Here is a 13,689-nt window from a genome sequence, read left to right as displayed (position 1 = left end):
AAAAGGAATTAGCATCTGGACTCACCTTCTGGGACGTCTCTGTATGCTGACTTGAAGCTCAGCTGAGGCATATAACTGAGCATACAGCTGAGTTTCCTAGCAGAGACATTCCATCGGTGCTCCTTCTGGTCAAATCAGTGTTGAAACTCAGTAGCACTTATATTACTGCACTTAAAATCACTAGGTTCGGCTTGCTCAAGGAAGGGCTGACCAAGGCCTTCTTCTTGGCACTGTCCATCCATTCGCATACTGCAATTTCCATTTGAAACCAGTGAGGTATAAAGGCAGATAATTGCTTGCCAGCAAAGGATTTAATAATAATTGCAAGAATTTCAGTGTGGCATTTTAGCCTTATCTCTGAATCAGCCTTTTTAGTTTCCAACTAGTGTGTCTGGCCATAACCTGTTTGGTCTTTTTACCTGTGGTTGAATGTGGTCCCTTTTGTAAACCAAGGTAGTCTTTCAGGTCAGTGAGTGCCTCTGGCATAACATCAATTAGCGTTTACTTGCATGCAGGTTGAGGCCGGGCTGTCTGTGGGAGATCTGTATCTGTTGCACACAACTCGTTAAATTTTTTGGACATTATGTTTGGCTTTTGACACACATCTCAATTTCATCAGGGCACTCACTTTGTGGCGACCCGGACAGCTCTGTTGAGACAGCACCAGAGGAGGCAGAAGCTCAAGACTTGGAGTCATCCGATGAGGCCGATAAGACGAGCAAGGTGAGAAGTTTTCATTTTCACATACCTAAGAGTGAAAGCACAGCATGCTCACGGCTGATGTGCTGACTTCACAGCTACACATAACAAGAACGTCTTTACTGGGAAAATGTTTATCTTACTTTTGAGGTCTTTCTGGATGATACTGAATGTAATGGGTTACTGCTTTCATTATGGCACTTCATCATCTCTTGAACAAGACTTGGACCCTTTTTCTGGGGGTGGATAGTTACAATCTCATGACAGTGTTTTTAAAAGAGCTGGTTTATCATCTTCAACAGAGCTGGACCAGAAGATCAGGTGGACTATTATGATTTCTTATTCTTTCTTGATTTCTAGGCACAGGAGGATTGTAAGTTAAACAGTATTTCCTTAAATCAGTAGCGTAGTGCACGTGCTAGTTTTTAAATGCAGACTAATTATAACCAATCTACCTTAAATTGAAGCATAACTCTCCAATTACAGCTAAGAGGTTGTGCAAATGGATTACTAATTGCTGCGTATTAGGGAGTGGGTTTCACAGCAGTTGGTAGTTTGCTTTAGGCTGGTGTTAGGGAGCTTCACACAATGTTATCTGTGATGATTAGTGGTTTTTGAGGCAGAATTGAGTGAGATTATTTTAAAGGCACTGATTGTTTTTAGGTATATTATGAGTAAGTGATGGTGAGATTTTATAGCTAATTTTCAGCAGAACTAATGATCTAAAGAGTATGAGATCTTACTCAGTCTGTACAGTGATTATTCTTAGCTCTTGTTTTAGCTACAGTGTATTACAAAGAGTCCTAAATTGGTCCCAGTTCTGTGCTACTGGCTTACTGTAGGAAAAGGAAAAGACCCTGGCCTCTGGTTTCCTGTTCTCTTATGTCACTCCAGCCTGTAGTTCTGTGGCTTTGATAGCCAGACAGTGGAAGTCAGATAACAGAAAACATTCTTCTGCATGAAATACATGTAGAGTTCGCAGGCGGAGAAGGAGGTTATTCTTAACATTTCGCTTCCAGGTTTTGCTGCAGAACTTTTTCTTGTAAGTACAAAGAATTTCTTCTCAAGTAAGTGAAGTGTTTGGTGATACTTCTCTATTTTTAACTGTAAGTGTGTGGGAATTTCACGTGTGCTATGAAGAGTCTCATCTGTTTAGCACTGAAGCTGTGGAAGAACACCGAGCATACATAGCACACAGTTACTTGCGGAATAAGTGTTTTTGCTGTGTTTTGTGTTGCTTTCTGTTTCTGAGCTGGGCCAGGCTGTGGGACTCCATTTTGCATTTTGCTTTCTGGATCTTCAAAGCTGTAATTGCCTGAAGCGAGACGTAGGGATTACATGATTAGCTCTGTGGGTCGGCAGATTTAGTTAAACTGAGAAATGTGTGCTAACAGCTCTAATACTTAATATTCATATAATGGAAGAGTAACTCGTGACTCTAACAAGCCTGAGCTTCCAATGAGAGGGAAATCCATCCTTCTGGAAATGAAGTGTTAACTTCACATCAGCGTGTGTTTTCTTTTAAAAATAAGAAATATGTCTTGTGTTATTTACGTGCTGTAGGTAGGAGGAAATAATAAAACTAATAACCAACCAAAAAATGGTTAAATCCATGGGCGGGTTTTCCTAATCTTTTTACTCTCTGTGTGCTTGGAAAAGCTGATCTGCTTGGGCTGTGAGGAATCTGCGGAGTGTTTTCCTCCATGGAAAATCAGCACCTGACTGGTACCGTGAGGGTAACAGCAAAGGTGTTTTCCTTTCCGTACATTGCTGACCGTTCCCATGGTCATAGGATTACAGAGCAGAAGATTAAGCTGGTGTCCTCAGTGGTGTTTTATGCAGGTTATTTTTGTACATGGGAAGTGAAACGCTGCATTCCTGTCGCCGGGAGGGGCACGCTCCTTGTATCACCTTTGCCACCACGGCTTCTAGGCTCCCTCAGATGGCGGAGTGACAGAGAGACTTTGTGATCCTTTATGTACTGCCCATCTTGGCAAAAGCAGAGCAGGAGTGCTCTTATCCATTCGCCCCTTGACGGTAGAGGAAATCCAGTTGAGCTACACTGGAGCCTCCCAGCTAAATGCTCAGTTCCCCATCCTTTAGCACAGATGCAGCATTAGCAACTAAGGATCCTAAAATAGTGCTTGGGTTGCTTCGTGCCTTGCAATAGCACGATTCTGAGACAAGGCTTAATCCTGCAAACATCCACGCTCCACGGTGGTCTGCTGGTGCCTGTAAAGTGCTGCTGAGGAGGAGAGCTGCTGGCTCTTCCAAGGAAATTTTCCAGCTTGCCAGCTAGCAGAGTGATTCTAGATGGGAGTTAATAATTCATGGGAAAAGGAGAGGAACACAGTGCTGCGGCTGTCCTTCATGTGATCTTGTAGCACATGCTAGGTAGACTTTTTATGAAGGTAAGCGATGTGAAATCCTACCAAAATCTGTGCTTGGGTCCCTCCTGCCTTACTGTTTGCTTTACCATGTTGGTGATACATGGATGAGTAACACAGGGGGTACCTGAATGTGGCTCATCTCCTCCTCCTCCCTTCCAGCTGTCTCTTTCCCTTCCCCCAGCCTGGCATGTGTGCACGTGGGTGTGTGTTTGCTACGTACAGGTGTATTTGTTTCATAATCTGCAAAAGCCTCCAAGCTGTTGGCGGCGGATTTGGAGAGTGTACCCATAGCTTTAAGGATTCCTCCCTTTTCTGAAAATCCTGTTTGCTCTGTATCCTACAGACCCAGTAACATGGAATTTAATTCTTTTGTTATCCTCAAATGAGCTATTATAAAATGACAGTAAAGCTGTTTCTGATAACTTACCTTGGAAATAGGTTTGTAGTATTTTGAGGCATTTACAGTGCAGTGGTATGGGATGGCCATTGTTCTCTGAGCTTGCTGCCTATCCAATTTCATGACGTCTTCTATTTATCAGCCTGCCCTCTTGGGTTTTAATCTTTGTAAACACCAGCGAGCATCCCTTTAAGGGATACAGCCAACAGTGGCCTGAATTGTGCTCCGGGTTGCTTCTTCCTTAGGGTGCACTCCTTACTTTCCTACTCTCTCAGTTTTGTATGGGAGCCAGTGCTAGAGGTGAGAGAGCAGGGAAGGAATAGCAGGGGGAGGAAAGCCACCTCTTCAGACTTGTTTTCATTCACCATGTGAACTGAAGTTTCAGGCTTTGTGTGGAAACTAGGTGATTCTTCTCTATCAGTCAGCAGAATACTGGAAACCTTTCAGAGCACAATAATTAAGTCTTAAACAGTTGCCTCTGCGGTGACCTATTTTGGCCCTTTAAATACTGTAGAATAAATTAAGGTTTTAAGGAGGTGCCTTGAGAACTGGGTATATGTGTTAAGCACTTAATGCAGCAGGTCGCCAAAAGCTAAGACGTGTTATGGAACATCACAAGATGAGTCTTTGTGTGCATTTTTTTTTCCTATAACAGTCCTCTGAAATTAATAGGGATGTTTGAAAAGCAAAACTAAATGAACTGGTGATCAGTTCTAATATTGCAGGACGTCCTTTTCTCCTTGTTTTTAATTTAAGGCATCTGCCTCTTCAAACTGGTGCTAATTACCCTGCAGCACTTGTGCTTTGGGGAGTGTGCTGTGATGCCTGTGAGTGTGTGTGTACATGTTCATACTTCTTATATTTTTTCAATGAAAATAGGTCGTTGTCTCTTGCAAAATTGTTGAGGACAAGAATTATTAAATCACAAAGCCTTCAGTGTGCTGCAATAGATGTGAAAGGATTAAAATGGGGATTTGAGGGGTAGGTTTGCCAGCAGCATAACTGGCTTTTTAAAGTTCCTTTAATTCTCTGCCTGTGTCCCTTCAGATGTTTAATATTCTTAGGCAGTGCAGTTCGTAGCCAATTGGCTCATGCTCCGCCACAGGCAAGAGACATTTATATTCCAGGGCTGCCTTCACCTCCCCTTTGCTGCATTTCAGCCTTTCTGCTGAAATTATCCTCTACATGTTTCCATGAAAAGCAGCATTACATCTTCAGCTGCGACTCCTGGGCTGCCCTTAATTCCAGCTGATGTGGTGAGTGAATGAGGCCCACGGCAAACAGCACACGAGGAAAGGCTCTGCCTGGCTAAATACGGTCACTGCCCCTTCTTGTTAAAGCGTGGCCATCTTCTGCGTGTCTCAAGTGAGGATATCTCTCTGGAGTGGGAGAGCGTTTTGGATCAGCTGAATATGTGGAGAGCCGGGATTTTTCTCACAGCTGAGGCTGGAAGCACGGAGTGACAGTGCTGCCAGCACTGCCTTCCTGGCGATGTCGGCTCTGCGGAGAGTTAACCGTAAACTCAAGAACGAAAGCACTGTGGGATCTGGAGACTCTCTGTACCGCATGCTGTATTTGGTGAGCAAATCTACTGCTAGTCTAAGGAATTAGCAGCTAGACAAATTTCCATGCTGTTTTAATTGTAAGGTTATAGATTTGAGGTTGAGCTGTTATGTGTATACCCTGCAGAGGTGTTTTGTTATTGTGCAGTGTCATTAATGGTTCTGCCTGTACATGAGAGAGTGCAGTTTGCCTGAGTTTTGTTTGGGAGATCAGTATTGCTTCAAGTTTGTTGTGTGGTGCAGAGCAGGGGTGTTGCATGCAGTTTGATGTGCGCTCTATGAGGTGAGCACAAGAGGAGATTGCAGTCCACTTCCACAACTCTAGGGCAGGCAGCCAAACCTCCAGTCTGTGGGCACTGTTATGCTCAGTGAGTTAAGTACTTGCCCCTCCTGCATCAGAAGGTTGTGAGCTTAGCTCTTCTGCTGCATGCCCTGCAGGGGAGGGGTTAATACACTGGCAAAGCAAGCCTCGCCTTGCAGCCCTGCTATGCAAGAAGTCCAGCTCATGTCAAGGTTGCTGGATGGGACTGCTGGCAGGATTGTGCCTAAAGTAATTGCACTTATTCTGGAGACGCTGTTCAGTAGCAGCTGGCAAACAGAGCTGGTGTAGGTAGACAAAAGGATCTGTTTCTGTTCCAGGCCTTCCCTGTCCTGTCAGTTTTCTCCAGGAAAATGGGGACAGAGGTGTTTTTGTTTGTACTGGTTGAGAGTTTTAAGCTAACAGCTGTGTTATGAACATCTCTGGGTCCAACATGCACCTGCTTTCTGTCTAGCAGTTGATTTTTAAACATGAGGTAGAAAGGATTGTGTTCTGAAATGGAACAGTTTGTTCAGTGAACAAGCAAGCGGGCAGTTTTGTGAAGATAAACGTGCTAGAGACTTTCTGTCTGCCTGGGGAGTACAAAATGAATGATTCTTGTGGAGTGGAAATGAGCAAACGATGCGAGGCGTGGAAGTGGCAGGGCAGAAGTCAGAGCTGCTGCCGGCTGGATCAGGCTCTGGGTGAAGTCAGCAAGCATTTTACAGAGCCTGCACATGTGGAGACAAGGCTTCTACAAGTCTCTGGACTTCCTTTTTGACCCATAGGTGTGAGCGCTCCCTCCAGGTCAGAATCTGTGCCAGTATGACAGTTATCCAGTTCTCAGCCACTTGTTAGTGTTCTGCTGGTGTTTCATAGTCTTAAGTGGATTTACACTCTCTTTTTCTGGGTGACCCATCTTTTCCTGCAGCTTAATGCAAGCGAATGCACAGAACAGTGAGCTGTCTGCAGGCTGTCACACTCAAACTGCTGAAAACACTTTGGGTTTTGTGGAGTTTGATTCTATAGCATGTTCTACATACTGTAACTATTTTTAGTTGCACACTTGACTCTTAAAAAAAAATGCCAGTGGGTGTGACTTCCTCAAATTATTTTTTCAAGGATTTCTGAGGAAAACCTGGCCTATTCTGGGTCTTTGCAGGCTTTCATTCACCACTGCTAACTGTCAGTCCTTTGTCCCTTTTTAGAAGAGCAGGTAACTGAGCTGTTGCTTTTTCTTGCTGCCACAGAAGCCAGGCTTTAACCTGCTGCACTTTTTAGATTTGAAGCTCTTGAGATCAAGATGGTGTGTATTGAAACGTATTGCAAACTTAACCTAAAGGTTTAGGCTTGCTTTGTACTTATGAGTCTGGCAAGCATAGAGAGAAATAAATGGAATAACACTGACTAATAAATCTGACAGTCACTGACATGTTCTGTTACCAGAAGCTAAATTAGTTAGAAATGAACTGGCTTGACTCACTGCTTTTTTTCTTTTTAATTATTTTTTTTAACCATTCTCTTTCTGCCTGATCTGAGCTTGAAACTCATACTGAAGATGAATATTTTCCCTGTGAGCAACCATGTCCAAGATGCATTTTTATATAGACTGTCAACTACCATTAGCTAATTGCTTACAGTTGTGTCCTGATGAGAATTATCATTTGCATAACAAGCATCTTTACTGAGATGCCTTGCAGTGAGTCACTTAGGTGAGCATTTACAGCTATAAGACACCTTCAGGGAAAGTGTTTGATGATTGGATATTAGGAATTTCTTCTCAGCAAGAGCAGTGCTGCAGTGGCACAGGCTGCCCAGGGAGGTGGTGCAGTCACCGTCCCTGGAGGTGTTCAAGAGCCGTGTGGATGTGGCACTGAGGGACGTGGGCAGTGGGCATGGTGGGGGTGGGCTGATGGTTGGACTGGGTGATCTTAGAGGTCTAAAATGGTTACTATTCTTCTTGAGCTTCATGGCCTACTAGTCTTGCCAGTGATGTGTGAGCAAGAGATGCAGCTTAAGAAATGCAGAGATTTTTTGGCACTGAGTCATCACAAAGGTGTGGGGTGGTTTAGGTAGTTCTGGCTCCTGATGCTGCTGTTGGTTCTGGCTGGTGGGAGTGATCTCCCAGTGGACAGGGCTCTGTCTCCAAACTGTGAGGTGATGGTGTGCTTTTTTTTTTCTTTCTTTTTCTCTCCCCTTTCCTCGCATGTTTTCTGTTTGAACAGGATAATTTGGCCTAAGTCATTTCAGCCTGGACTTTAGGAATGTAGAGGTAGTGCTGGGAAGTCTCTAAATCTGGTTTAAGATTAAACACAGAAGGTTAGAGAGGTGTGATCAGGTAAAGAAGCTGTTTTCCCTCCTGTGCCCTCAGCGGGTCTCGGGGATGGAAGGAGATAGGGTGTGCTGCTGTACTGGCAATCCTAGAAGCCTGGGACTGTCGTCATTGACACCGGAGACTGTACCTGGTCCAAACTTTGCAGTGAAATGAAAGATGCAAACAGGCGATCTAAGGAGAGGAGGTGAAGGGAGGATAATTCTCCTTTTATAGAGACATAATTAAACATTAAAGAAACCAGTGAGATGTAGCGGCTCTGAAAAACCTGATGCATAAGGAGGAAATATACCCTATAGGTGTGTTTCCAGACCCAGAACAAAAACTCAGTTACTTTCCAGAAAGCTTTGAAGCCTGAGGTTTTGATCACTCTTCCCCTTGTAAAACATCTCTAAGGGCTTCTATCGCCATGTTGTCTCTCTGGCTGTATTGACTCAGCCATTTACTGGCATGTTGCAAACTAGATTAGAGAACTCGCAAAGGACTTGGGTGTTTTGATGGCACTATCATTTTGAGTTCCCACTTCTCGGGCCCTTTTGTTTGTTTCATTTGTAAATGCTAGACAAGCCTGTTAAAGTTCATGTTTATCTGAAACTGAGAAGGTTACCAGACAACACTTTAGATAACTTGAATTGTACAACTATTTACAACCCTTAGACACTGAAAGAGAGGGTAGATATATATATGAAATAATGTCTGTACTTCTGGACTTTGGTGACTGCAACTTCATAACTGCAAAGGCTTCTCAACTCCTTTATTTGTGTAACTCCTGGCCTCAGTTATTACCACTGGCCTTTCCTCTTTCTTGTTTTTAAAGAGTACAGAGCAGGTCGCTGCTTTCTGTCGCAGTCTTCATGAAATGAACCCTTCTGACTCAAGTGCTCATCCTCAGGAATTCACAGGACCCCAACTGGCCACCATGAGACAACTCACAGATGCAGACAAACTGCGAAAGGTCATCTGCGAACTTCTGGAAACAGAGCGCACCTACGTCAAAGTAGGGAATTCTGATATGTTGTCTCACCCGCTAATGGTTCTTCTTTTGGAAAGCCTTTTTATCTGCTTCTCTACTTTAAGTCCTATTTTGTGCATGCACCTCTTACTGCATTCTACAACCTGTCACTAGAATAGTAGTTTAAACAAACCTCTGAAATAAGTAGACATTCAAAACTGATAATGAGAATCTTTGGAATTTCTTTACTTGACTGAAATGCAGAGGAACAGTGGTCTGTGAAATCTTGTATTGATTTTCTTAGTGAACCTGTGTAAGTGTCTCTTCTTACACAGTCATAGATTCAGTGAAATCTGACTCGTCTTATGTGTGGGGAGGAAAAATCCATACACTAGGAAAGCAGTGATCTTAGCCACTTCAATAAATATTCAGAGAGTTCAAGGAACCAACATGGGAATCTTTTTCTGAATTTTTAGGACCTAAACTGTCTGATGGAGAGATACCTGAAGCCTCTACAAAAGGAAACGTTCCTCACACCAGATGAGGTATGTTAACTGGTGCTTATCCTTTTTTTGTTAGTTAGCTTACATACATGCACCCCTCCACACCCCTAAATTTCCTCTTCTCAGTGAGCTCTGTTAGAAATTTTGAATTCCTTTTCTTTTCAAATAGCTCATTGAGCAGAGTGTAAAGGTACAATGATGGGTGGTTTGTGTTTTTTATCCTGCATGTCACTCTGATTATACAACCGGACTGAAAATTGCTAAAGTTCTAAAAGACATGATTTAGTTGCAAAGTGCTCTTAACAGTGGTATTTTCAGCATGTTCCTTTTTTTTCCCCTCTTATTAGCTGGATGTTCTCTTTGGGAATCTGACTGAAATGGTAGCATTCCAGGTAGAGTTCCTGAAAACTCTTGAAGATGGAGTGAGGCTGGTTCCAGACCTGGAAAAGCTTGAAAAAGTTGAGCAATTTAAGGTAAACTCATTATCTGTTATGTAGGAGGAAGATTTTCAGTCAGAGGGTTGTGATGCACTGGAACAGGTTGCCCAAGGAGACTGTGGATGCCCCATCCCTGCAGGCATTCAAGGCCAGGCTGGATGTGGCTCAGGGCAGCCTGGTCTGGTGGTTGGTGACCCTGCACATAATAGGGGGTTGAAACTGGATGATCACTGTAGACCTTTTCAACCCAGGCCATTCTATGATTCTATGTACATTCAGAGTAGGCTCATACTTTAATGTTATAATAAGAGATGAAATACACCTTAGTAGTCCTCTAACACTCTTTATTGTATTTGTTTTACTTACTGTCATGCTTCTTGTGAAAACCAGCATCTACTTATACTTGAGATTGGTTGCTAGCTAATACTGAGGTTGTTGGAAGACCATCCTGCTACTACTTTGCTTCGTGTTACATTTAGCTGTACAGAGCACTAGCAGTATGTAACACCATGTGTTTAGAGATACTATTCTTGCTCTTCTGTCAGATTTCTTATCTCAAGCTGTAAAGAAAAACTAGAAATGGAATATTACATAAGATCTTTGTTCTGACAAGTCTAATATAGCAGCTCAGAAGCCCACAGGGGCTATGGTACAGAATATAAATTGAGTTCTGCAGTTAGGCTTTTTGAGAATAGCATAACTATTCAGCAACTGCTTCCAAGTATTGACACTTGTGCATGAAAGTTAGAAGTGTAAACTAAGGCCATATATATTTCATTAAAAAAATGAAAAAAGGATTAGGAAAATGCAGAAATAGTTTGGCATTTTCTGTAGTCCGTGATGTACTAGATTTCTGGCAAGTAGCTCAAACAGTGTTTTGTCTTTGGGGAACTTTTTCATGCTTAGACAGCTCACCTTCGTAGAGGACGGAATGTTGTGGTGAATAATAATAATTCTGCTGGGACTACACTTTGACTAACTTACAGCCGTGGGAGAACTGCTGAAAGAAGTTGTCTTTGTGTGTGTTTCTCTGTTTCTTGCTGTCAGGTATTCATTAAAAATCAGCATCAGTCATGAAAGCTGCTAACCTAACTTTTGCTTTGTTGAAAATATGCCTTTAATGGAGAATGCAAACACACAGGCTTTCCCACTAAAAAAAAAGTTTAATCACTGTTTTTAGCTTAAGGAGAGAAATTAGGAAGAGTCCTCCTCATGGAGACAATTCTGTTCTGAGTAAGATTATTTCTACCTCAAATTTGTTTTTCACTTCTGCCCTATAGGCATGGTCTGAAAGCAGTGGCAAAATGGGATGTCTGGACTTGGTTTCAGTTCTGCAGTTTGCTTTCTTCTGCTGACTGTAGGCAAACTGCCTATATGTTGTCTCATCTCCTTCCACCCCACGCTGTTGTTCCTTGGTGGGTGGTGGAGCAAAGGCTTGATTGTGACATAAACATCTGTATTATATTTGTACCATAACACTAACTTTCAGCAGAGTAGGGATCTCGTTTTTTTTTGGGCAGTTCCTGCTTGCAGTTCCTCAGTGTCTGATCCATTGCAAATTTGGATACACCCAGTCCCTCCTATGGTGTCTGGCCACAAGAACATTTTAAGCTCAGGCATTTAAATATAGGTCTGGAGCTGTGAAGCTAGTTCCTCCTAAGTCAATGGTGTCTGCAGACCAGCCTGACTGGGAAAGCAACTAATGATGTTAAGCATGTAGCCTGCATCCAGGCTGGATTTCAGCAACAAGGCTGATCCTGTTTTCTGTTATGTGGTCTGAAAACTGTCTAAAAATGTGGTATCTGTCATCTGAAAGCTAAATGAAAACCCTCCATTCCACTCCTGCATTTCTTTTTTTCCCCTGTGCTTCTACCCCATCGTAAGGTCGGGGAGGAAAACCCCATTCTCACTCCTCCCACCCGCCTTGCAAGGCATCTCTGTATTGTTGCTCTGACGTTTCTCTGCTGATGGAGGCTCCCAGTTGGGAACCACAATTGATACTTAAGGCAGCATTTAGAAAAGCAGTGCTTTTGTACAACCCTCCATGAAAGCCCTTTGTCTTCTAGCTTGCTTGACTTTAGGTGACGTTCCATGAGGGAAAATAACTAACTGGTCTTCACATGCTTTTCTTTTTCAATCCTAGAAAGTGCTGTTTTCCTTGGGTGGATCCTTCCTTTACTACGCCGACCGTTTCAAGCTGTACAGTGCCTTCTGTGCCAGCCACACAAAAGTCCCAAAAGTACTGGTGAAAGGTAGGAGCTTTGTGCTGGACAAACAGACCAGAGAGAGATGTTGGAGTGATGCACTGGTCTGGGCTGTCACTTGTGCCTATGTGGGTGATGAAATGTGGCTACTGCACATCAGTCCATGCAGAGATTTGTGATGGAGACCTGGGGACTTGTGTGCATGGTTGCTCTCTGTGAGTTCTTACAGTGACTGGGAAGACAGCCCATATGGCCTGACAGGCTTGCAGAGAGTTCTGTGCCATGGATGTTTGTGGACCACCGCTGATGTTGTCATACCCAAGTAGCTCATTACAAGAGGCAGTTAACCTCACATGCGGTTTTTCCTCCACTTCTCCAACACATCAGATTTCCTCTCACTCATACAGGGAGTAAAAAGTCTCCATCACTAGGCTTGTACTAATGGATCACTGTGTACTTTGGAACAGTACACAGGTGATGACCTCTGTGGTTTCTTTTAGAGGGTGTGCAGTGAATCCATGCTCACGACAATTCCATTAAAGCTCCAGCAAATGTGGTTGAATGCTGACAGCTGCTAGGACTGTTTTTTGGAAGCTGTCTAAATATTTTAACTTCACTGTGCTTTCTCTACCCTCTCTTCCTCCTCTTGTTTTCAATCCAATTTGTCTGAGAGGTTTCCATGTATAAATTCCTATCAGAGTTTGGCTTCCTGAGGTGGAGACAAATGAACGATGGTCTGGCATGTAGGCAGTCATGGGCCTCCTTGACTTGGAGGGATGTTTTTGTTTCGTGAAAGCATTAATCTCTTAGAGTTATCAGCGCTTAATGCAATTAATTTCTGGCTGAGATGTTAAATAAACGGATGGTTCCAATTGTAGGAGCAATGCCATTAAGAAGGAAGCTCTTGTTTTTAAAGACGACCTGGATGTCTGTCAATACAAAGCTTATGTGGGCTGTTTGCTTGGTTAGTTTCTGTTGTGCAGTGAACTCTCATTAGCCTTGCTGCAAAAAACAGTTGGCAGCTCGGTGGAATGCATGAATAAATGACTTGTTGCTTATCACATTCATGCTTTCTTTTGCAGTCTGTTTGACCTTACTGCTGAGAGCATAGAGTGGGTAGTTCTGTTTGTTTTGTTTTGTTGGTTTTTCATTGCTGACTGTGTTTATGAACGAAAAATGGTTGTGTTTGAATTAAGACACAAACAGAACTTCAAATTTGATTCCAGATATAAATAAATCTCTTAAAAGGCCTGGGAGTGTATTTCAAGTATAAACTGGTGTCCTCAGCTGAGGGGTGCAGGTGGCTTTTGGATTTGACACTGAAGTTGCTTTATGGAAATCTGTCTGAGGGAGGAAGGAGAAATAAAACCAGACTACAGTCAACCAACCAACAAAACACCCAACCTCAGCAGGGATCATGGCTCTCATAAAAGCATTTGTGGGGATTATTTCTGCACTGAATAAATTGTATGCCTAAAAATGTCATTTTATCTATGCATCGCGCTCTGTGCTTATGTTCTAGTAGAAGAAGGAACAGTCAAAATGGTATGTCTATAAATTCAGTAGCTGTAAGGTAAAAGAGATGATAGTGATCAGGTGCCTGGTCTGCCTGCGCTCTCAAAATGTGGTGTATAAATGTACTGCTTCCTGCCTCCTTATTATTCTTGGTTTATTTATCATTCTATTTTATTGTCTATTTATGCACCTTAAGGTATAAAGAGATGAAAAAATAACCATACTTGCCGATATTGTGGGTTTGCCTGTCAGACTGGAATCACTGTGACTTCTTACCAATTCCTGATTTGAGCCTTTTTTTAAAGGAAACAAGTGCTTAAAAGGGGTTATGTTGCTCTAAAATAGTTGCAGGTCCAGAAATGCGGTGTACAGTGAATACACACCGGGTACAGTGTATCCA

General features: G+C 42.8%; 1 protein-coding gene across 9 annotated transcripts in view; it reads left to right on the top strand.

Moving 5' to 3' along the window:
- Positions 1-13,689, top strand: part of TIAM1 (TIAM Rac1 associated GEF 1) — a 163,166-nt gene that overhangs the window by 138,831 nt on the left and 10,646 nt on the right. For 6 of the 9 annotated variants that reach the window (XM_015881158.2, XM_015881178.2, XM_015881149.2 and 3 more), the window contains 5 exons: positions 620-723; positions 8,496-8,675; positions 9,107-9,175; positions 9,481-9,606; positions 11,714-11,822. In XM_015881158.2, coding sequence (XP_015736644.1) covers positions 620-723; positions 8,496-8,675; positions 9,107-9,175; positions 9,481-9,606; positions 11,714-11,822 — 588 coding nt within the window. Of the gene's footprint in view, positions 1-619; positions 724-4,415; positions 5,065-8,495; positions 8,676-9,106; positions 9,176-9,480; positions 9,607-11,713; positions 11,823-13,689 lie in introns of those variants that run through there. The other 3 variants (XM_015881205.2, XM_032448631.1, XM_032448628.1) reach the window with 3 other exon arrangements.

The sequence above is a fragment of the Coturnix japonica genome, chromosome 1 (genome assembly GCF_001577835.2).
Source record: "Coturnix japonica isolate 7356 chromosome 1, Coturnix japonica 2.1, whole genome shotgun sequence".
Taxonomy (NCBI): Eukaryota; Metazoa; Chordata; class Aves; order Galliformes; family Phasianidae; genus Coturnix; species Coturnix japonica.
Note: the sequence above shows the minus strand (reverse complement) of the source record. Positions and strands in the feature narration are given on the sequence as shown.